The sequence below is a fragment of the Sprattus sprattus genome (assembly GCF_963457725.1).
Source record: "Sprattus sprattus genome assembly, chromosome: 16".
NCBI classification, from domain to species: Eukaryota; Metazoa; Chordata; class Actinopteri; order Clupeiformes; family Clupeidae; genus Sprattus; species Sprattus sprattus.
In genome coordinates, this window is record NC_137914.1 from 13,577,431 (window position 1) to 13,600,403 (window position 22,973).

General features: G+C 40.4%; 3 protein-coding genes across 6 annotated transcripts; 1 reads left to right on the top strand and 2 right to left on the bottom strand.

The window, feature by feature from the left end:
- Positions 1-706: 706 nt before the first annotated feature.
- Positions 707-13,228, bottom strand: elk1 (ETS transcription factor ELK1). Its single transcript, XM_080854426.1, has 10 exons — positions 12,840-13,228; positions 9,211-9,422; positions 7,848-8,243; positions 6,427-6,552; positions 5,790-6,059; positions 4,942-5,149; positions 4,488-4,723; positions 4,281-4,344; positions 3,896-3,997; positions 707-1,184 (listed from the first exon to the last, which is right to left on the bottom strand). Exons 1-10 carry the CDS (start codon positions 12,862-12,864, stop codon positions 1,024-1,026), a joined length of 1,800 nt encoding a protein of 599 aa, XP_080710552.1. The 5' UTR covers positions 12,865-13,228; the 3' UTR covers positions 707-1,023.
- A 1,474-nt stretch (positions 13,229-14,702) lies between these two features.
- On the bottom strand, positions 14,703-18,029 carry uxt (ubiquitously-expressed, prefoldin-like chaperone). 4 transcript variants are annotated; one of them, XM_080853593.1, is made up of 6 exons: positions 17,926-18,029; positions 17,627-17,773; positions 17,432-17,513; positions 17,209-17,276; positions 17,009-17,116; positions 14,703-14,965 (listed from the first exon to the last, which is right to left on the bottom strand). In XM_080853593.1, the coding sequence occupies exons 2-6, from the start codon at positions 17,707-17,709 to the stop codon at positions 14,806-14,808; spliced, it is 501 nt and encodes a 166-aa protein (XP_080709719.1). In that variant the 5' UTR covers positions 17,710-17,773; positions 17,926-18,029; the 3' UTR covers positions 14,703-14,805. The 4 variants fall into 4 exon arrangements, with proteins under 4 accessions (XP_080709719.1, XP_080709721.1, XP_080709720.1 ...); XM_080853595.1 differs by adding an exon at positions 16,488-16,551 and having other exon boundaries at positions 17,627-18,019; XM_080853594.1 differs by having other exon boundaries at positions 17,627-17,741; positions 17,926-18,010.
- Positions 18,030-18,495: 466 nt separating this feature from the next.
- On the top strand, positions 18,496-21,694 carry LOC308377072 (ER membrane protein complex subunit 3). Its single transcript, XM_080853620.1, has 8 exons — positions 18,496-18,920; positions 19,039-19,096; positions 19,218-19,311; positions 19,423-19,527; positions 19,713-19,794; positions 20,060-20,139; positions 20,505-20,587; positions 20,969-21,694. The coding sequence occupies exons 1-8, from the start codon at positions 18,766-18,768 to the stop codon at positions 21,095-21,097; spliced, it is 786 nt and encodes a 261-aa protein (XP_080709746.1). The 5' UTR covers positions 18,496-18,765; the 3' UTR covers positions 21,098-21,694.
- The last annotated feature ends 1,279 nt before the right edge of the window (positions 21,695-22,973 follow it).

The following is a 22,973-nucleotide window of genomic DNA, read 5'->3' on the forward strand; positions in this document are numbered from 1 at the left end:
GCGACACTGCAGAGACCTTTGTTCCACTGAGGAGGCTGCTTTTGTCAGTGAGGCTTCGTGACATCAGAGAAACACACAAAAAAAGCAGACCTTTGTTTTTCCCCCCTCCAAACGTGGAATGGCTTCAGCATGTAGAACAAAAGAGCCATTTAAAAACAGTGGAATGCAAATCACATGGACTCTCCTGTCTAAACAAACCAAGTTAGTCCCTTCCATTTGTTAAAAAAAGGAGAGAATCTTGAAACTTGAAAGTCATCATTTATCTGGCGTGTACATTTTTCAAGCTGAGCTCCAGACATGAAAAATCCCAAAGATGGCTGTGAAAATTCCAATGGAAAAGTGCCAGCTGATTTAGAAAATAGATTCTTCTATCAATGGAAAATATATCGAGGGTCTTCTTCCTCTTCCTTTACGAACCAAGTGCATCGAATGTCAAACGTGTTCCCCTCTTCAAGTCATCCCAATGACCACAAATATAATTACTTCCTCTTCACTTGTATTGCGGCTCCAATGGTAAATTTGAGATAGAAGCAAGAGAAACATTTGACTAGAAAGAGTAATAGACTGTATTACTTGGTCAAAAATCTTTGAGTCCAAAATAAACAAGCCTGACAAATGAGCAATGAGCTTACTCATGGCATCATTGCACTGAAAAAGTGCTCAGTGTTCACTACTAAAATGTTCAAAGTTCACAACTAAACCGAGAGAAAAAGGATGCACCAAGATGTCTACTTTGTTGAAATCAGACAAAATAAATAAAGAATAAAAGATGAGAAACATGTTTTTTAAAAAAAGAAAAAAGTACTGAGTAAGATCTTTCTAAGATGTAAAAGTTACAGATGCTATCTCTGGGTCGCCAGAAGACTGAGGCATCTGGACCAGCCAAACAGGCCAGTCGGGGTTGCTTTGGAACCTCCAGATCTCTGCCATCATTGGACTGGAGACTCAGACATCCCCGCCCACTGGCAACACTGGGATCTCTGAGTGGAGTGTGTAGTCTGTCCATCATCTGTCCTTAGCCTCTCATTGGCTAGGCTGGGTGAAACTACAGGAAGTGGGACCAGGTGATGGAGCCAGGCAGCTGCTCAAGGCTTCTGAGGGCCAGGTGATAACACAACAGGAGTGGAGAGGCCATCCACACTCAAGGCAGGGATGTGGATCTGACTGCTGCCGTTGGAGGGGAACTGCAAGGGTACAAACAGTAAAGCAAATTATGATCACTGAAACAACTTTTTCTCTCTTATTCTTAAACTTCATCTCATGATTTGCACCGACTAAAATGTTCAGGATTTAAATAGTGAAACACAGAACAGCAGGAGAGCAGGTACAGTAGAACAGCACACAGGGAATGAAGATGACCACGATATTAACTAGATTTTATATATGGGCCATTCTACCGAATTGGTGCAAAGTCAGGTCAGAAATATTTTGAATTCTTTTATGTTTTATTCCCAAAACTTTGTCTGTATGTATATTGTACCATATCTAAAGTACACATATCTAGTAAAAGAACAGTCAATTTTTATATTGTATTTTCAGAATGTGTTGGAATGTTTTTCCTCTTCCAAAAATTGTCACTACCGAAACATCACATTTACTATAGTAAAAAAGTATTATCATTGACCTGTTCAGATTTTGTTTCCTTCCCTTCTCTTAAGAGTATTTTTACAAATATTTCTTGAAGGTTTTCACAATGAAATCCATAAAAATGAATTTTTTACCAAATTTTCAAGTTCAATTTATACAATTCATGAAAATCTAAGTGCAATATTTCTTTGTAAAATGCAAAATACTGATCATATTGATTCCAGAGTTGTTGATTGATGAAATTGAACATACATTAATCCAATCAGTATCATAACATTTTAGTTGATTACTCAATATACTTCATTTTTTACAAAACATCCAGTGTTTCGGTAGTGCTGCACTGTTTCGGTAGTGACATCCAGTGTTTCGGTAGTGACTGCACTGTTGGATGGATGTTCATTTCTCTCCCAAAATCATCCAAAAGGTGCTCTGGGCCGCCCTTTAGTCCACACAACACATTTATTTAAAAGTTATGGGATTGAACTACTTACCATTTCATTTTGTCACTACCGAAATCATCTGGTCACTACCATATGTTTCGGTAGTGACTGTTTCGGTAGTGACAATTCTAGCTAACTTTAAGCATAAATAAAGAATTCTAGCAAGCACACGGCTTGCAAACACATCTTTGAAGAGGTGAACACACATACAAACATAAGATTTTCCATGAAACCCCAAAAGGTTTACTTAATTGAAGAAAACATGCGTTTCGGTAGTGACAATTCTTAAGGTTACACGTCGATTTTCAGACTTTGGAACACATTTATATAAAAACTATGGGATTTAGCTACTTACCATTCAACCATGAGGGACAGAGATGCAGTGTCAATGCATGGTCAAAAATGCAGAGTCGTGGCTAAAACACAGGGTCAGCCAATGGACTAAAACTCTTGTGTTTCGGTAGTGACATGAAAACTAGGGACATGATTTTTTGAGTATAGAAAATTGATTTAAAAATTAAACCCACAATAAATCTAAATATTCCAAGTTCTGTTTCAACCCAATCATAAAGATCTTTGAAATTAAATCATTGAAAAAAATCAAAAAAAATTGAAAAGTGTTATTTAAAGGCATTGAAATTTAGATGTCAGGGTTGGGGACAGCTACTTCCCAATAGAAAGTACCCTATAAATGATGATTTTGTATATATTTAGCTTATCACTATCTCATTTAATGCATTGGGTTTATGTAGACCATAACATTTTCTAATTAAATATCTATGCCTAAATACCTAATTGTTTTGTAAATAGTTTTTATTGTTGAGGGACTGCATATTACACGAATTCGGTAGAATGGCCCATATATACGTATATATATATATATATATATATATATATATATATAAACAGTACCGTGCCAAAGTTTTAGGCACTTGTGAAAAAATGCTGTAATGTGAGGATGCTTTCAAAAATAAACACATGATAGATTTTACTTCAAATAACATACAAAGCACACTAATTATTGTATATAAATAATTAAACCAATATGCGGTGTCACCTCCCTATGTCTTCAGAACAGCATCAATTCGCCTATAGGTGCCCTACACTTCCACAACAGTTTTTTAAGAAAGGCAGGTAGGTCGTTTTGAGCATTTCGGAGAAATTGCCACAGTTATTCCGTGGATTTAGAATCTTGATTCTGATGACCTTTCGTTTTTCAATCTGCAATGTGGTTTGTTACATTGTTATTTGTTTTTTTTAATGGCATATAAATGTCTTACTGGAAAAAAAGACTATAAAGAACATGCAAAATAATGATATACTAAAACTAATGCAAATAAGGATAGAAAATGTTTTACCCACTCAAAGACAAATGTTTTACCCACTCACTCTGTCTTTTCTTTCTCTCCTAGTAAACTATTTTATTGTTTTGGTGCTATATAAATTGAATTGAATTTAATTTTATTAAATTATTAAACAACTATACTGACCAGCAACAAGGTGACAGATGTCTTTTCTCAGTTAAAAAAATGTCACTGACCCTAAGCATAGGTTTGACAGCACTGACAGTCCTTCTTACAGTACGGTGATCAGCCAGCAGGGGGAGACAGAGGGACAGACTGAAGCCTGAACTAAAGCTTCTCTGCGTTCAGTCATCTCTCTTGCTCTGTTGCACAGGCACAGGGCCACAGTGGCAGCTCTTGCTCTTGCTCTCGCTCTCGCTCACACGCTCACACTCTCTTACTCTCTCTCCCTCTCTCTCTCTTCCTCTCTCTCTCTCTCTCTCAGTTGAAGGTGTAAGGCGGAACAGATGGCGCAGTGCAGGGCAGCGTTGGGATACAGCGATGGCAGGAAACAGGAAGTCCTACCTGGAAGGAGAGCTTGGCAGGGCTCCGAGGGGCAATGGGACTGAGCGTGCTCCAGAAGTGGATGGTGGAGGGAAGGGGGCTGGGAGTCAGCAACACCGGAGTCTGGGAGAGCAGGAGAGAATCATCATACGTTCCATTCCAAGTTCAAATTGAAACATTTAGCCTACACTTTACATTAACGTAAACAACATGAACAACCATCTGATAATCATAAAGGTTAATGTGAAAAATATCTAAATGTGGCTAGTTGGGGTGAGATAATAGAGCATAGGATTCCAACAGGTTGGAAATATACTAGCTATACATCACACCTCATTGTGGAGTACAACTTGACCCAAATGAACACCCTGTGACACTTCTATCATGATAAACCAGCAGTGCTTACACTGCTGAAGATCAGTCGAGAGACTCTTCAGTAGAAGCCTGCTCCTTTGCTGGTTAAGAGGCTGCTGTGGATGGATGTACAGATTTGAATTGACCCGTCTGGGCTTGTGTTTTTCAGTAACGTTAACTGACTGACAGCTGTCAGCAGAATTCGGGCGCCCCCCAACGGCACAATGCTAAGGCGCATGGCTGACGCTCTGTCACTCACCAGGGCGTGAGAGGTGATTACTGTAGGCGTTAGTGTGTTGGTGGCACTTCCAGGGGCCAAGAGGCTGTTGACCGCCGCGTTGACCTTATCCAGGGAGAGGCCTGGGGGTAAGATGTGGGAGGTGACGGGGGATGACGGCAGCTCCAAGCCCCGGGGCTTCTTGGCCTTGGGTGGGTGCGCCTCCTGAGAGGAGGAGGAGGACACCAGGACAGACAGGGAAGGGACTGAGGACCTCTCTGCGGAGATACAAACATGAGACTAATTATTATTTCTCCTATTCTTTCATCTATTTCATGCTTCTGAACAGGCAAGGTACGTTCAAAATGCGACCAAATAGCATTACATAGCATCAGTAACTAGATGACGCCGTTTGTTACATATATTGTTTTTAAGTACTGAATCTGAGGATGATGAGACAGAACAGAAGAGTTCCTGACAATTTCCTAGCTCGTGCCTCTAAAACGCTGGCCTGGTGAAATGACACGGGCAGACAGACACAAGAGACTGTGCTGTGGCCGACCTGGCAGCTCGGCCTTGTCCTTCGCCTCTCCTTCCCCCTCCTTCTGCCTCTCAGGCTGGTCCGCTGGATCCACAGACGGAGGGGTGGCGTCCACCGGGGTGGGGACCTCAGCATCCCGGGGTATGGATGCTGGCTCTACAGCCTGGGGGGTTGGGGTGGGGGGGGAGGTGCAGGAGGGGAAAGGAAAAAAGATAAACAAGATGATAGACTATTAGATGACAGAACAAATAGAAACAATGACACTGAACAGCGAGCTAATGAGTTTTTTGGGGGAGAGAAGGAGAGAGAGAGAGAGAGAGAGAGAAAGATGGTGTCAACCTCAGGCCTCAGGCCAACTGAATAATGTGTGTTTCATATGTTCATGTTCAGCCTCTGTAAAGAAAGTGGGACCAGAATAGGCTTCTTTTTCCAAACCAAATACAGTGGAAAATGCTGACCATAGCATAGATTTAGCTACATTACAAAACGGCGTGAGCACCCATATGGCTTGCAGTTAATGACCCTTTGGGAGTGGTGCAGCCCCTCCTGGCTTAGCGCCACTACACATGGTGCACCTTCACATCAACAGATCAAAATGGATTTGGTGCTTTTAACACAACCTACTGCAAAACATCCTCTACAAAATGTTCTTTAATCTAGCTAACTTCCATGAAATTTTGCCCATGATCAGGTCCGTCTCACCTTACATTTCCACCTGTACTGCAGCAGAGTGCAGATATAATAGAGGACGTTTGTAACTGTTGCATAACCTAGTTCATGCAGCAGTCCTCTCTGGTCCCTACCTCTGCTGTAGGCTTCTCGTCGAGGCCGACCATCTCCAGGAGTTCATCATCCGAGGACAGACTAGGCTCCTTTGAGAGGGGACTCACTGATGGGGGTTTGATGACCACATAAACTTGGGGCGCCTGGGGTGCCTGGTTGACCACACCCTCCCCAGGGCCGCTGGGGGCCCCGACAGGGGTCAGAGAGATGAGGGGGCCCTGATCCGAAATACTCGTCAAGAAGATATGAGGAGAGTCGGCCACGGTTTGGGTCTGCTGTGCGTGAGCATTCTGTGTGGGAAAAGGGGGGGTGGTGTTAGTTGGCAGACAAGCCTTAAATACAGCAATAACGTTTCTGTGCTGAGTTATGATGAGTTTGTTCTCTTTCCTGGACTGCCTGTGTTTGTACGTCTATGAAATGAGTAAAAATACTATAAACACTATATGGCGTGTGTGTGTGTGTGTGCAGGGGCACTTTGATGGATCATTTTTAACAGTCTACGATTAAAAAAAAAAATCATGTTCCAGAGTAGTTTCAACTGTAAAATATAGTTCCTATGTCATGAATACAAATCAAATTCATAACCCTTTTTCTTTCTCTGCCTGTGCCTGTGCCTGAGCCTGTGCCTGTGCGTGAGAGAGAGAGAGACACACTGACTGTGCTGCCCGTGGTGGACCCGGATGGTGTCTGCGGGCTCAGGGCGGGCGTGGCGCAGGGCGAGGGCTGGGTGACGATGACTTGCAGGCCGCTCTCCTGCTGGGCTTCGGGGGCACAAAGACGCAGCTGTGGGGCAGACACAAAACACTCAATCTCACAACTCCTCACCCATTCAATTTACATTCTGACCAAATATCAGCCAGTCAGTTATCCTCCAATAACGCAATTATTAACTTAAAAAAAAAAACACTCAAACCTTGTCTTATAATGCCAATAGCTTAGCTCTGGCCCCACCAACCTTGACCTTTGTTTACAAAATATTACTTATAGTAAATGAGAAAAAAAAGAAGCCTGCCTTTCTTACTCCAGCCTCATTCACCCACATTAATTTTTCAAAAGCACTTTCACTGGACTGTGAGTCACGTTAGATGAAACTGTATGCAAATGTATGTACTCCCATGAGTCAAGCTTGTAAGAAAGCTATTTCAGGAGCAATATTTATTCTGTTTGTTCAAAACAATTCATTTATTTACTCATAATAACCTGTTTTTGTCTGCAGATAAGGAACAGCACGCAGGCAGCACTTCCTGTTTACTCTGAATAAATAGACTCCTTGATGGCCATGTAATCCTAGTTATGATGGCAAGGACCCCCTAGGTGTTGAGCAACAGTAAAAAAAATAATAAAAAAAAATATGTTGCCATCTCATAGCAGGGTCATTAGAACATATCATTACTCCCATCTCTTCTGGCGGATGGATTTGATTTCACATATCGAAAAACTATTTACATCCCTGCAGGACTCCAAATGGTTATTTCAATTCTTAACACATCATTTGAGACCAATACATCCATATGCACCGGTGAGCTTATTGTAACGATAATGTTAATAAATGATAAATGAATGTCAATAAGATATAACAGTTATGGTGCTTATTATTGAGGCAACTGAGCTACTGGTGAGCTCTGACTCATAGACACTTTTAACAACGGCCTGATTATGAAATACTGCTGCTACGAGTTTGGAACTGCTATGCAATAAGGCATTCATTATTTTCAGTGATTGTAGTAGGTCCACTCTTTGCCAGCCTCTGTATGAAGCTAAAAATGTCAGCCAAGTAAATAAGTGTAATTGACACATAAATAATCGTATATAGAAGCACACAGACAATACACTCTTCTTGAGGTATACCAAGCGGCTGTGAGACCGTGACATTGTTCCTATCGATTGTGATGGTGAGAATGTCTGCTGAAAACGATATCCACTGCTGAGTACACTGATAAACATGACAACAACAGCATATTTGACTAAGCCTTCCCACGGAAAACTAAAGAGACCTAATGCCATCCCATCCCTATGTGATGTACGGCACGTTTCATGAACGTGGGAGGAAATTTGTATGATTAAACCATCAGTATCACCTCACACAGAGCCACATCAGGTGTGGGCACAGCAGCTGGGGCGCCTTTGGGCAGGCACTCGACTATTAGGTGTGCGCCCTCGGTCTTGATGGGTTTGGGTGAGGTCTTCAGGGACTGGATGGTGAAGGTGGAGTAGAGGCCTGACTTCATGTAGTCGTTACGGGAGCTGCGCTGAGCCATGGTGAGCATGGGCCTCTGAGACTGGAGGCTTTTGGGGGCACCGTCCACCCCTGTGCCGGCCACGGCATCAGGCTTGGACTGCACGATCACCTCAGGGGCACCCTCTCCGCCCCGCCCGGCATCCTCCGGCCCTCGCGCCCCCTCAGCCGAAGCGGGGTCAGGGGAGTTCACAAACTTGTAGACGAACTTCTGACCACTCACCTTCTTGATGATGTTCTGTGGAGGAAGCATTTGTGAACAGAGAGTGGCAAGGAATTGGGATCAGTTCTGCTCACAGTCATATACCCTCTCTCTTGCTCTGTCTCTTTTTCTCTCTCTCTCACACACACATATCACTGCACACACACACATATAAACTCACAGCTAAATGCATGCATTAACTTTGTAACAAATATAAATTGCATGAATACTATATTAATATTTGAGCATTTGCCCATATTATACTCAAGAGGTTACATTACAATGTATTTATAATTTTGTGATGGCTGGAGACTTCATTGCACTGTCCTACTAAAATGAATATAAATGCCTATAAATCACCCTTACAAAAGAAGACAAATAAACAGCCTAACTTACAGCCTAACTTAGGGCAAACACTTTTTTCACCTTGAAAGCCATGGGGATAGCGTATAATTGCTATGTTCAAAAGGCACAGCATAGCAGTAATCCCCCCAGACACCAGTGGCGTTTGCTGAACAAAACTGCATGTAAACCCTCTGAATACTGGGATCAAAGCTCACCCACTGATATGAATAACAATGCTATAAAGCAATACAAATAATATGAATAACACTGAAAAAAAATTACATGTTCTTTAAAAGTTCCTCCTTGAAAGGCTGCATACACTGTGCAGACAAACATTTTGGTTCTAAATAATGTTTTTAAGGGCTGAAGGGAGTCAACCTCAGAGTTGAACATTAGTCTTAATCCATGGGCTAAAAACAATCTCAGAGGGATTTCTATAAAGTACCCTTTGATAATTTTATATCTCCCACAGGTTCCTGTAGTCAGCCAGGAGAACTGGTAGTTCAAACCTGAACCCTTCATTATAATTTTTTTTAAATACACAAATCTTGCTTCAGTCAAACAAAACACATTTGCATTTTATGATCATTATGGTTTTTCCAGGTCCCACAGTGAGTGTTACCCAGGCTGGTGATAAGAGACAGCAGCAGGTCCTCACCTTGTCATAGTAGTAGCGCAGGGCTCTGCTGAGCTTGTCGTAGTTCATGTTGGTCTTGTTCTTGCGGAGCCCCCACAGCCTGGCCACCTCCTCTGCGTCCAGCAGCTTGAACTCGCCGTCCCCGTTGGGGGTCCAGGAGATGAGGTGCTTGTGGCTGGTGTTCTCCAGCAGGTGAAGCAGGAACTGCCACAGGGTGATGGATGGATCCATGGCTGTTCAAAGAGAAAGAGAGACAGAGAAAAAGAGGTGAGAGAGACAGAGAAAAGAGGAGAGATAGAGAGAGAGATGGGTGGGCGAGGGAACATTTCACACTCTTCATATTCCCATATCATTCACAACAGCCAATATGACACTGGTGAATTAGAAGGGGAGGGACAGACAGCTCAATTTGTGGACACGAGACAACTGATGACAAACAGTCTGCTTCTGGCAGCAGCAGTACAGCATCCGGCTCTACTGTGTGAATGTCAGGCTTTTAGTATGCATCCGGCTGTACTGTGTTAATGACAGTTTTATAGTATGCATCCGGCTGTACTGTGTTAATGACAGTATAAGAGTATGCATCTGGCTGTACTGTGTTAATGGCAGTGTTATAGTATGCATCCGGCTGTACTGTGTTATAGTATGCATCTATGTGCCCTAATTAAGCAACTAATTTTCAGCACACCAGGTAAAAATGCATTCTCTGGAAAATACTGGTAAATTACAAAATATAACATCATATTATGAAATGGAGAACATTAAATGTTTGCCATATATTTCCTCTTTCCAATCCAACTCCAATCCAATCACAAAGACAATTTCACCCTGTAGTACATTTATGGTTCGGTATTGATTTAGTCCTAAATTCATGATTGAGGGAGCAGAGCAGGAATGCTTAGTGCTTATTGCCGAATGGATTCGACAGGGCTTATGCTATTCAGAGTTCAGTGTTACACCGTCTATGCGGTTGGCATCATGTTACTCAGAGTAAGTGGATGAGAGAGGCCCACTGACAAAAGCGCTGCCAGACACGAAGTGAAGGGGACGTGCATCACAAGCAAAGGAAGAACACGAGGTGAACGCAAATTAATCGTATTATCATTTTCCCCCGTCCAATTACGCAACTCATATCTAACACCTAGGAAACTATCACCATGGTAAAAGCGTTAAAGCAACAGTCACCAGGGAACAGGGTGACATTTTTTTTCTCCATTTTCTGTGAGATACGCCATTCAGGTGTTGTTAAGCGTATTCAGTGCCAGCAGATGCAGAAATTACTACATTGGTTGCTGCTCTAAACCTCCAAAAATGTGCCTATAATGCTAGGAGCAGGAACATCCCAGGGCAATATGGCCAAACCAAAGCCCATTTTAAAAAGTCTGTCAGCTCTGCATTTCTGACAAAAAAAAACATTGCAGTTTAAGCAGCATGATTCTAATCATAAGCAAATACAGACAAATAGAGTCTATGAAGACAGGCTCAGCTATCAGCCTCTGAAACATGTCCTGCATCAGATCAATTGCAATGCTCTTCATTTTATGAAATCCACAAACATTTACAAGTGTCTTCGTGTGTCAAGGGTGCTTCTCTCTGTAGAGGGCCTTGTTGTTTTCCAACAAGAGAGCACTGAACCAGACACGCAGTGGTGGTATCTATGTCTCCTGGTTAATCTTGGACAAGATCACAGTGTACATTGGCGAGGTGACTCATAAACCTTAATAGCAATGAAAACATAAACAATGACAGGTGACAAAAGGGGCATTGTACTCAGAACCTGTCAGCCCCTAGAGCATAAGCGCAATGGCTCCCAAAACCCAATTATCTCAGAGCTCTTAGGAGACTGAGGTGCAGATGATTTATTTCACCTGATGTCAGCCTTAACTTACACTACGGAGACACAGAGTGCAGACGGTAAGTAGAATTATCACAGTGCAGGGGCATGAAATATTTGTGAAATTCCTGAGAGCAAATGTGATGTGGAACTAATTCCCTGATCAATTCCAATGGTTTGGTGGGATGCTTGTAGGGTCGCAGGGACATTGCCGATTCAGAAAAAGATATTATAATTATGAAGAAGGCTTGCACAAAGAGCCCCATACAGAAGAGCAGCTAAAGTGTGGATCAATAGCCTACTCATTTACCTACTGTTTGTTTACACAGACTTGGAATACAAGCTTCATTTGCATATTTTGCTTTCACAGTCACTAGTAGAGGTGGGAGAGCATGTTGAAATTCTTTCAGGAATTTCCACTGCTTGAGCAGGAGAAACAGGTATAATTCAACACCTGAGTGAAGCAATCCATGTCCAGACACGACTCATTTGTAGCCTCACCAACTGAATCAAACCAATTGTAAGAACACACATCAGTGTTAACCAAACAATAATTATCCTATGTTTTCACTGTCTCAGTAATTATATTTTACACCACTGAGCTGCAATGCTGACAAAAAAAATCTATTGAGACCTTTCCTAACTGCTTGCTCAATCATCCTTCAGCTGAAATGCAGGACCCAATTCGTCTCAACACCACATTTTTCATTTGTTTGGATCAGCCAACCCCCAGGCCTCCAAGAAGCTGTGAGACTCTGCACCCTCTCAGAAAGGCCTGAATGGCATACAGACTGTGAGCATATAGTAATAGGGTAATTCCACGTCAAATCAACATATTTTAGAAAGATATTAGAGAGATGTCTTCTCAGATAGGCTAGTTGGCACACCGTTCCATATGTGCTTAGTTAGGCTTCCTCCTCAGATCAAATTTCAGACAAATCACAATTTATGAGACATTAAAACCAAAAATAACACTTATAGTTTGTGCATATTGCCCATCTGCGGCAAAGTGTAAATGGCAGTGTCATACATTGGCAATATGCACTTGAAAGATAGGAATACATTTAAAAAAATATTTTTTTTTAAATGTATGCCTCATAAATTTGATTTTGATGCACCTAGTTTCTAAGAAAGTACTTTAACATGAATATGGTACATACAAGGACAAAAGCAAAACAAGTTGCACTAAAGCATTCATACAATTTTCAGCCAGCCATAACTTGGCAAATATGCAACTCTGGACCAACTATTTTAGAAGTTGAAGACATCTAATAGTTTAGAACAGTCCCTGATATCTGCAAGCATCTAGAAGTAGAAATACTTAAAAAGTAATTGAAAGTTGTCTTTTTTTAAGAACATTCGATTTTTGCAGTCAATTTGTTTTAAAATGATCCTTATTTCAGACACTAAAGAAAATACAGGCTTAAAATGTGCACACTAGTTGTTGAGTATTACAAACAATTCATATCAGCATCGTAATGACGGATCACTACATGAAGCCCTTATGCACGGTCCCTTTGCTTACCATCTGGTTAAAGGCGTGGATAGAGTTGGATAGCCTAACGAGCTGCAAAGGAAGGTTGATTCTCCTTTTAACGGGAGTGTGAGTATACTATGGCAAGTACAGTTAGTAGTTAAACTGCTGCCTACTGTGTTTGAAACAAGATGCTCTTTGTGGTGTCCCACATATAAAGAGCTACAACTGAGGGGAAAAACTAGCTGGTGTAAAACGCTGATAAATAAAAATCAGTGCAGTTGTTTGTTGATAAGAGGCCTGCCAATTCATAAGATTCTCAAGAGGCACTTGTAAACTTACCACTTAGGAGAGTGTTTGGGTCCATTTCACTTGGGTTCTCCCAGATCTCAATTAACAGCCATAAGTTTTTTAATCCAAGGTGTCAAAAGTCGATTTGTGTGTCGTCAAAGAGCAAAAGATGAGACCAGCGAATACAATTCTGTTTTGCAATTATGTAACACTGCACTGACAACACATGCATCTCTTCCTCCATGTTAGTTGACATTAACGTTAGCTTGTTATCGCCTGCACGCAGCTAGCGAACAGCTAACGGTGTATCGTTGGCCTTCACCTGTGTTTTGCTAATGTCCGTCGACTTTTGATAGTTACTCAATACCTTTTCCACGACACAGTAGTTGTTCAAACACGTGTAACGTCACGCTTAGAAAGCTGTGAAGCTAACGGTAATGTTAGCGTATACGATTGCACCCTACTCTTTTTAAAATCAACAGTCGGCTAGCTCGCTAACTTTACTTAACGTTAGTCTTATTCGCCAGCTAGCTAGCACAGCAACTTAAAATGAACAGAAAACTAGCAACTGAAAGCTCTCCTGCAGTGAACTCGTTGTGAACGAATACGTGCAGCGTTCAACCTAAACGAACGTCTGACTGTACTCATGTCCAAAGTGCCAAAAGTCCTCTCGTTTCCCTCCATGGCCATTCAGTGTCTCAAATGGTGCTAAATACATTATATCATAGATCGACGAAGCAAGGCGCCCTTTGAAGTCACACAGAGACCCGACTTTAATCCTTTGCTTTGCTTTCCCTCGGCTTCCTGTTTCCATAAACGCCCGACTACTTTTGTGCGCGTTGTACGCTACACAGTCTGCTTGCCCCTGGTCGCGAGGACTCACAGCCAGCAACAAACGTCATTAAGTTCATGACGTATATTGCCTCCAGAAAAATGCATGAAGTGTGAGCATCTCACTGAACTGTTAGAACATGGCTTACAATTTCATTTCAACACTAGCATAGCATAAGCATTTTCAAAAAACTAAATGAGTATAATAAGAAGCAACATAGACATATGCAAATACAGTTGTTTTAGACGCAGCTTTTAGTTTGTTTTTCAAACATTGTAGTCATTGTATTCCCTGACCGATAGATGAGCGCATGCTATGCAGTCTTATGCTGTTTCAAAACGCCATTCGCAGTACCCCTTAAATTATTTAGTTTTTGATCAATGTAAAGCAATAACAATTCACCAAGGGTTGTACTCATCAATGAGATTTTACAAACGAAGGCCGATGCTGTAGCGCACATGAGCGTATTTTTGTAGAAATGTGCACCTCAACAGTGAAAAGGCAATCTATTTCAGGAAGCGGGTCTGCCACAATTCAAAGTCTAGTTTCCATGGCAACTGTTACTAGACGGGGTATCAGACAGAGGGATGCTGGGGGGAGAACGAGAAAACTCTTTTCTTATCTTTGAGTACAACTGTGACAAGCACAAAAACAAAGACATATGTAATTAATCGAGAACCACAAGTAGCATTTCCTGGCCCCTTATAATCCTGCACAATACCGCATCATACGAGGCAGTTACTTGTTCCGATTTCCATTAAGGGTAGCAGGAAAAGCATTAATTATGTCTTCAGGTGACAACTTCATTGGCTATTTGATGAAATTACATCCACTGCCTCAAAATGTATTTCAATATGTGGTCTTCTGGAAGAAAAAAGGGCCATTTTTCATGTTGCCTACAGGTGACAGTCAGTGGTGCAAATGTCCATAAGGTCTTCTGGACGAATAAAGGGACATTTTTAATGTTGCCTACAGGTGACTTTAGTCAGTGGTGTAAAATGGCCATTAATAACCATAACTTCATGACCATAACTACATGATGGGGTACATGAGGAAACACTCAAAATATTTCAAGACACAGAGAAGTTCAAAAATATATTTTTAATCACTGCAAACTAGACAGCAAAATTTTAAATAAAAAACATTGGTGCACCCATTGGGAGGACAATTTAAACTGTTATGATTTCATTGCACAGCTAAATGTTTGAAACAAATAAGCCTCTCCACAGGAAAATGGAGAAATATGTCATGAAGCCCAATACCAAAGTATATCACAGGAGCTCTACAGGGCCTCTCTTCTCCTCGCTTCAGGAAGGTCTCCCAAACCCTGAAGCTCTCGGAGACCCTGGAAACAAAATAAATCTGTGTAAATTATGTATGTATTTTTTGTAAGTATCACAAAAAAGAATTGCCATTTGTGTCCAGAATTATTTGTTTACACTGCTAATTTGGTCCTGCTTTAGGCCCTGTTTACACGGAGCCTGGATTGCCTGAATTCGGAAAGAAATGTCTCCGGATCGACCTTGGGTCACTGAATCCACAACCTTTTGAATCGGGTCTCCAAAGCGAGTAGATTCGAACCCGCCAGCAGATTGTCGTTCGTGTTAACTCCGATCTGCACACTTTCTAACCTGATGATGCAATTGCCCCACGTGAACGCCTCGCAACCTCAGCCTGAACCGTTATTTACCCCACTGCGTCACTTCATAACAGCAACAAGATAAACTTAATCAATGATGTTAAGAAGCTGGTTAGGAAAGGGATGACATTAACAAGCCACACTTTAATCTATCACTTTTTAATTGAATGCATCAGACCATTGTTCAAAACTTTTTTTTAAGTGTCAGCAATACCCAATATGAGCAAATCTGACATGAAAAGATTTTTATTATAGACGGAAGTTTCAAAACGGTCACTTACACAAAGAAGGGTTATGGCGAAGTGCGTGATGTGGAGCGAAATTGAAAACCCCTCTGCTTAATATGCCAGTCGTCACTGTCGCATTTTAAAGCCTTAAACTTGGGGTGCCATTTCTCCATTCACCGTGCTTACATAGCCCAGGAGTTTCCTAAAGGCACAGAGCTACGAAAGCACAAGGTAAATACTTTGAAACGTCATTCAGACAGAGATACAGACTCAGCTATTCGAAAATTCACGAGGTACTCTGAAACTGTCACGTTGGCATTGTATCTGGTGCATGCCACTTTAGAATATTGCTTTAGCCAAAAAGTTGTGATTCTTGTGTACGTGATGTCGTTGCTATCCTCAACCCGAACTATGACAGATTAAAGCAGTCTGTGTCAGAACTGCAACTGTCACGGCACACCGTCGAACAAAGGATATCTGACATTAACAACGTAATTGAGACACAGTTATGTACAGTTTTCAGCTTTCTGTGAGTGAGTTAGTTGGAGTGTGTGTGTGTGTGTGTGTGAGTGAGTGAGTGAGTGAGTGAGTGAGTGAGTGAGTGAGTGAGTGAGTGAGTGAGTGAGTAAGAAAGAGAGAGAGAGAGAGTGTGTTGCTTGCTACAGTTATTTTACCGCCACCTTGCTCTCCTGTATTTTGAAAACTTGATTATTTATAAAATACAATTATTATTCTGCGTCACCTCATCTCTATGGCTCTTATGTTATGTTGAACCATTTCATGCCATTGATGGTCTGGTAACACTGTGGCTCTTCGAAATGGTGTTGGGTTTTCCACGTATAGGCGATAAAAAAGGTACCAGATCCAAAAATGAATCCGGATCCAGGCAATCCAGGCTCCGTGTAAACGTGGCCTTAGAAGCTGTTTTAGAATGCAACAGAGGAAATATACTGAACTGTACAATACATCCTTTCATTATTGCAAAAGGCTTGAAAACTGACCTCTAGTACCATGCGAATATTGGCCTTGATTTTGGCTGAATCTTTAGTTAGTACCTCTGAATACCTATAAAATTAAAAGCAAATTCATTACATCAATAAACAGTTCCACACTGTAAATATACAATTATCTTTGCTGTTTCCTGACAGTTCACGCCATGGCTCAAACTCTGAGGTTAACAGCTGAAATATCCCAGTCATGGGAAAGACTGTCAAGATGTTTGTTTACATAAAAAATCTACATATATCAATATTACTACAAAATATTGGTGCAGATTGTTACTACGGGACAAAAGCGATCGAAACCAGTCCAGTATAGAGTAAGAGCGATAAAACCAGCAACCCCGAAGTTTCCCTTTTAAAAAGCCCTATAAAATGATCTGAATAGTAATCAACGGATTGCTGCAGTGTGTGGTAGTGAGTTTAAAGAGATTTCAGTTTTCACATCATGATATTCTTTGCATGTGCACAAGTACAGGTTGTCTGGCCCTTGTGTATTAGAGGGCAACTGGCCCATTACTCACGCTGTAAGCTGACTAGTCTTCTTCTCAATGAACTTCAGGGCTTCTGCATGTGTGAACTCCACAAAAAATCCATACCCCACAGCCACAAATATTTTTGAGGCATCAGGACTAAAAAACAGTAAATGATTACCTTAGGCACCATCTTAAAAACAGAAAAATAAACCATTTGAGACAATTAGATGAGACAATTCTATACTTACACATGAGCTTGAACATAGAAATTGCATCCCAGATCTACCTCTGTCTTAAGGTCAGAACTTCCAGATTCCTATACAGGAAAAATAATAAACAATGTTCACAAACATTTTATAATTACAACATTATATCATAATAGGCCTTTTTAAGCCACATGTCTCAAAGTTGACTTACTCCTGTTCAGAGCGGAAATGTACGTCTCTGTTGTTCATGATGACTGTATCTCACCTGTATGTTTTCAATTGAATTTTTTAACTGGAGATACTGGGCCATCTTTTCATACACGCCATCTCTTTGCTCCAACACTTTCCTGTCAAAAACAGACTTTAGTGACAAGGAAGATAGAAGTGCAAAGAAAAATCTATGTAACATCAGCAATAGTTTCATGGATTTAATATGCACATGACGTTGGCATACACTTACTCCAAGTCTCTTTTCAACACCTCGTTGATAAATGTTTCATATTGGAGCACCTTGTCGTCAATGTTTTTCTTCTCGGTTGTCATCGTGTACGCCTAGCGTCCACATAAGGCCTCAGCTATGTGTTTACACAAGTGATCTATGATAAATCTGCCAAATCAACACCACATTGACAGCTATGTCATTAAAGTACAGCTAGAAAGCTACTTTGCGCAAAGCAAGGTAGAATGAACCTGAATTGCAATCGCTCTCCATGCATAAACATGTAGGAAATGTTTACATGCAAGGTATTATAACTTTACCGTAATAGGGCTTTAAAGCTGCTCGAAAGGTGTAATGTTATAATACAGTAAATGTTGGCTTAAACTGAAGCCACACTACTATTTCGTCAAGTGGTGTAGCAGTAGCCAAAATTAAATACATTGAATGCATTTCCTCTCGCTTGGCATTCTGGGAAAATATTTCCATCTTAAAAGTCTCTAACCGCAAAGGTTCTCCACTCATTCATGAGTTTTCCTGACTACACAGTTTGATATTGTGACTTTGGGAATGCAAGATCCATCAAACTAAATTGTTGGAGCAGTAAAATACGTCTGTTTGCTTTTGCTAAGTTCTTTGGCGTGGGGAAGCCTTTATTTTGAAATAATGTACAAATATGAAGTTAGTATTTCATGAGACAAACTATTTTAAAAACGTAATAAACACACAACTCTTGAAATGTATATATATCGTTTGATACCCATTCATATTCGAATGCGTTAATAAGATTGATTGACATGATTCAACGATTAAAAAGCACAAATTCAAAAATATGTCAAAGGTCATACTGAGGACCACCTCTTCCTGGTTGGCCGGTGTGGTAAATAGCTAACTTAGGCAGCCTGCAGGCATGCACGGCTAGCGTGTCGCTAGCTTGTAAGATAAATATGTCCTTGGAACCTTGATTTGTTAAATGTTTTGCCTTCATGACTATTATTTTGTTGCTGCCCGCCATTGAGTCTAACGATCCACATTTGCCCAGTACACTTAAGAAGTGTTGCTCGTGAGTTTTCTAAAACGGCAACTTAGGGAACTAACGTTAGGGTCCGAACACTAGCTAGCTCACTGGCTACTAAAGCAGGCTAACGTTACTGAAACTCAAAATGTCTGGACCAGAGTTGCTTTTGGATTCCAGTATCCGTCTTTGGGTAGTTTTACCAATTGTCTTTATTACTTTTTTCGTTGGCGTTATCCGTCACTATGTTACACAACTTTTGCACAGTGACAAAAAACTGGATCTTGAACAGGTATCTGATAGGTGAGACAAAACTTTGTTTCTCTGTAATGTAACGGTTATTTTATGTTCCTGTTGGTGAATTGGTAGAACATAGTTCAAATACATCCCGATCTCACTTTAAATCCGTCTGTCTTTACAGTCAAGTGTTAATGAGGAGCCGGATACTGAGAGAGAATGGAAAGTACATACCCAAACAGGTACCAAGCAACATATTGACTTCCCTTGTATTACCATTGACGAGAAGTCATTGGGTTTGCGATGTGCAATTGTCAATATAATGCAAAGATCATTTTATTTGAAATTGTTGTTTTTCCATAGTCATTTGCCATGCGAAAGCAGTACTTCAACGATGCAGAAACTGGGTTTTTCAAGAAAGTCAAGAGAAAGGTTGTTGCTAAAAACCCCATGACAGGTCAGGTGAAGGTGCCTTACTATCTCTTTCTTGAGAGTCGATCATTGATCACATCCTCCAAACATAAACACTGTCAGTGCTTGTATTTCAGTTGTTTCCCTCTTGTTTCAGATCCCAGTATGGTGACAGACATGATGAAAGGAAACCTGACCAATGTGCTTCCGATGATAGTGATTGGAGGATGGATAAACTGGGCCTTTTCTGGCTTTGTCACAAGTACTGGGAAATACCTTTCTTTTCTTCATTTTTATTTGCATTCAGGCCTAACTACACAGGACATCATTTATAGATGTGAATGCTTCTTGTCTGGACTGATTTCACTCTGGTCAACAATTAAATCCCAATTTTTGCACATGGCCATGGGAAAAAGCCAACATTTCTCGTTTTACCTTTTCCCCCAGCTAAAGTGCCCTTTCCACTGACCTTGCGGTTCAAACCAATGCTTCAAAGAGGAATTGAGCTGCTGTCACTTGATGCTTCGTGGTAAGCTTCTGAAGATCTTTCTGCTCATAATGTTACTTGCAGTTCAGAGAAGCACTCAATTTGGTGAAATATTATCCATGTGTATACAGTGTTTGATTAGAACATGATTCAATGTAGAAAATTAAGCCTCAACATTACATCTTGACACTTATGGTTGTTTGCTATTAGTCATACAGACAACTGGTAGGCCACTTACAATTGACTCATCTTGTTGCAAGCTCATTCCATCCTTATACTGAAATGCACATTGTGTTGATTTGGGCAGGGTGAGCTCTGCTTCTTGGTACTTCCTAAACGTTTTTGGGTTGCGCAGTATGTACAGTCTCATCCTTGGTCAGGACAATGGTAAGCTGGACTCATGTCCCCACACACCTTAAGCTTTGCTTCATAGCGTTTATCAACATGCCTCTATCTTGTGTCAGTATCTTGTTCACGCGCACAGCACTACACCAGTCCAGGGCTCTCAGGGTTTTATCACAGGAAAAAAAATATTTAGTGCTTAGAGCCAAAACATTTCTGTAAGTTAATATACATATTTGTTTTGTATTTGTCTTTTTTTTATGTCATTATTTGTCAAATGAGAAATCAAATCTCTTTGAATATTTTTGATGTCAGTATAGAAAATAAGGAAAATCATGTAGGTGTTTATTTTAAAATATCAGACTAAGGTTGGCTGTGTTTGATTTTGTGTGTTTTGTTTTTTTACAAAGCTGCTGATCAGTCAAGGATCATGCAGGACCAGATGACTGGAGCTGCTATGGCGATGCCCCCTGACCCAAATAAGGCCTTCAAGGTACACTTGGAAACCAAACTGCTTGGCCATATTTTGTGTTTATACATAGCCTTTGTATTGAAATCCCCAAATACTTTAGACGTCTTCCATCAGCAGGTTAAAAAGAGTCCTGTGTGAAAAACCTAAGAACCATGTTGTGACCAGTGTAGGAAACAGCTCCTGCAATATTTAGGAGGTAAAGGAGAGAAGCTAATTGAGTTTGCAACATCAGTGTCAGAAGACCAGGAATAATTTATTGATAAATGGTCTTCACCCTCCTCAACTTCAGTCATCCAATCCACTTTGAGATCAATGTGTTAACGTTGGTTATTAAATGTTGGTTATAAATGGTGAATTGGAAGTGCGTCTTACCAGAGCTGTTTTTTGGTGGTGTTGTTGCAGAGTGAATGGGAGGCTTTGGAGATCGTTGAGCACAAGTGGGCCTTGGAGAACGTGGAGGACGAGCTGATGGCTCAAGACCTCAACTTCCGAGGCCTCTTCAGTCAGGAGCTCAAACGCACTGCCTTCTGAAGATGGCCTCCCGAGCATCATTTGGCACTTGGAATGAGATTGGTCAATTAGACCCTCCGATTGATAGCTTTATGTGAACATTTAGCCCAGCTCGACCACTGAACGTTCATGTCTTAAAATGTCTTAATGTATGGGAAAATGATGATGATGATGATGAAGAAGAAAAAGGAATGTTGGCAAGGAAGGATATTTAACATCCTTCAGTGCAGCAAAAATACACCAGCCGATTACATTCATACATAACACAACTAAGTTTTTCATAACATTCGTTTAAAAAAAAATAAAAAAAATTCCAGAAGGGTCTGTGGTCCCATGCTCGTTTGAGTATTTTATATTCTGTTATATTTGTTTAGAGAAATCATTGAGTATGTCATGAATCAGTTATTGTTCAAAGCTTTTCCATGTGAATGTCTTCGGCTTTTGCACCTTTTTAAATTCAGTGCCAAATGATCTTTAATAATCCACTTCTCTGCTGTAGTGAATATACCTGAATTGGAGTATCCCCATTCTCCTCATTACTACTGAAAGTTGGAAACTTGTTCAGAATGTTTTACATATTTAATAAAAAAGTGAAATACCTGTGGACATCTAAACACATTTGTTGTCAGTATCATTAAGGAATCTGCTGGTGTTTCTTTGTACATAATCATTATCATTTTAACAAGTTCAGGATAAAATTCTCTACTACACATGAATTTTAAATAGCATTTTTATTTACACTTCATTGATTTTGTACAGTATGAAGTGTAATGGCTACCCATTACACAAAAAATATTAACGTTGCAATGCAGTTATATTGTCTTGTGGAAAGAAAATAAGTGCACATTTGTGCACCTCACCCGTAGAAAACAAGAAAAAAGTGGTTATGAACTGTGCACACTGGAAAAAAATTCCATTATTACAGAGTTACTTGTTAAGTTATTGAATAATTGAATGATCCTCTTGATTTTATTCTGCAGTCCAGAGCAACAGATGAATTAACTGCAATTTAACACATGTAAATACATTTCTGTTTTAATTAGAGGACAAAAACTTTTCAAAGAAAGAAGTCATTTTAAAATAAGAGCAACTCAAAATGCCTAAACCTGAGTTATTCTCCAATACATTTTGTGGTAGATTACAGCTAGCTGTCTTTAGCCTCTATCATCTTTTAAGTTTTAAAACTATGAATTTATACTGCTTAAACTAATCATATTTATTTGCCGATTAAGAAAAGGCAGTCATACTGCACTAAACATAATAAAGTAGTCCATGAAATGAAACAAGAGAATCCACCCATGAAGAAGTTTTAGTGGAAAAAAAAGAAGAGTCCCCTGAATAAATCATCAAAATGGAAAACTTCTGCTGGCATTATCACTAAAATTATTATACAACTACCCTTGAGCAGGGACTGTTCCATCCTTCCCCAAGTACAAATGGAAGACAAGCAAGTCAAGAATTCAGTTGAAGTCTCTTTGATTACACAGCAGTGAACACTGAGTTTTACAGCATAAAAAAATAAATCTGTTGGCTGTTAAAGGGTATAAAACAACGTCTATAACACAGCTCCATGTGATGCAGACAAATGTGCACCCGAATATCCTTATAGTCAGTGCTCTCTACATTTAAAATATCCTAATACTTTAAGTGGGAGGTAGTGGTGGCACCACCACAGTTCATGTGAAGGCAAAAGCAAAGTGAGGACCGCAACTCTTATTTTACAGCAGTTTTCCAGTCTGTGCTATGCAAGGAATACAGCTTTGTCATTCTGCAATTACTTATCAAAACCACCTAAATGAAGCTTTTCAAGCAATTAAGTCTGACGTACCTTTAAGCATTTAAAACTTAGCAGTATATATGTGTAGGAGATAACAGTTTTAACGTATCGTTGAAAGTG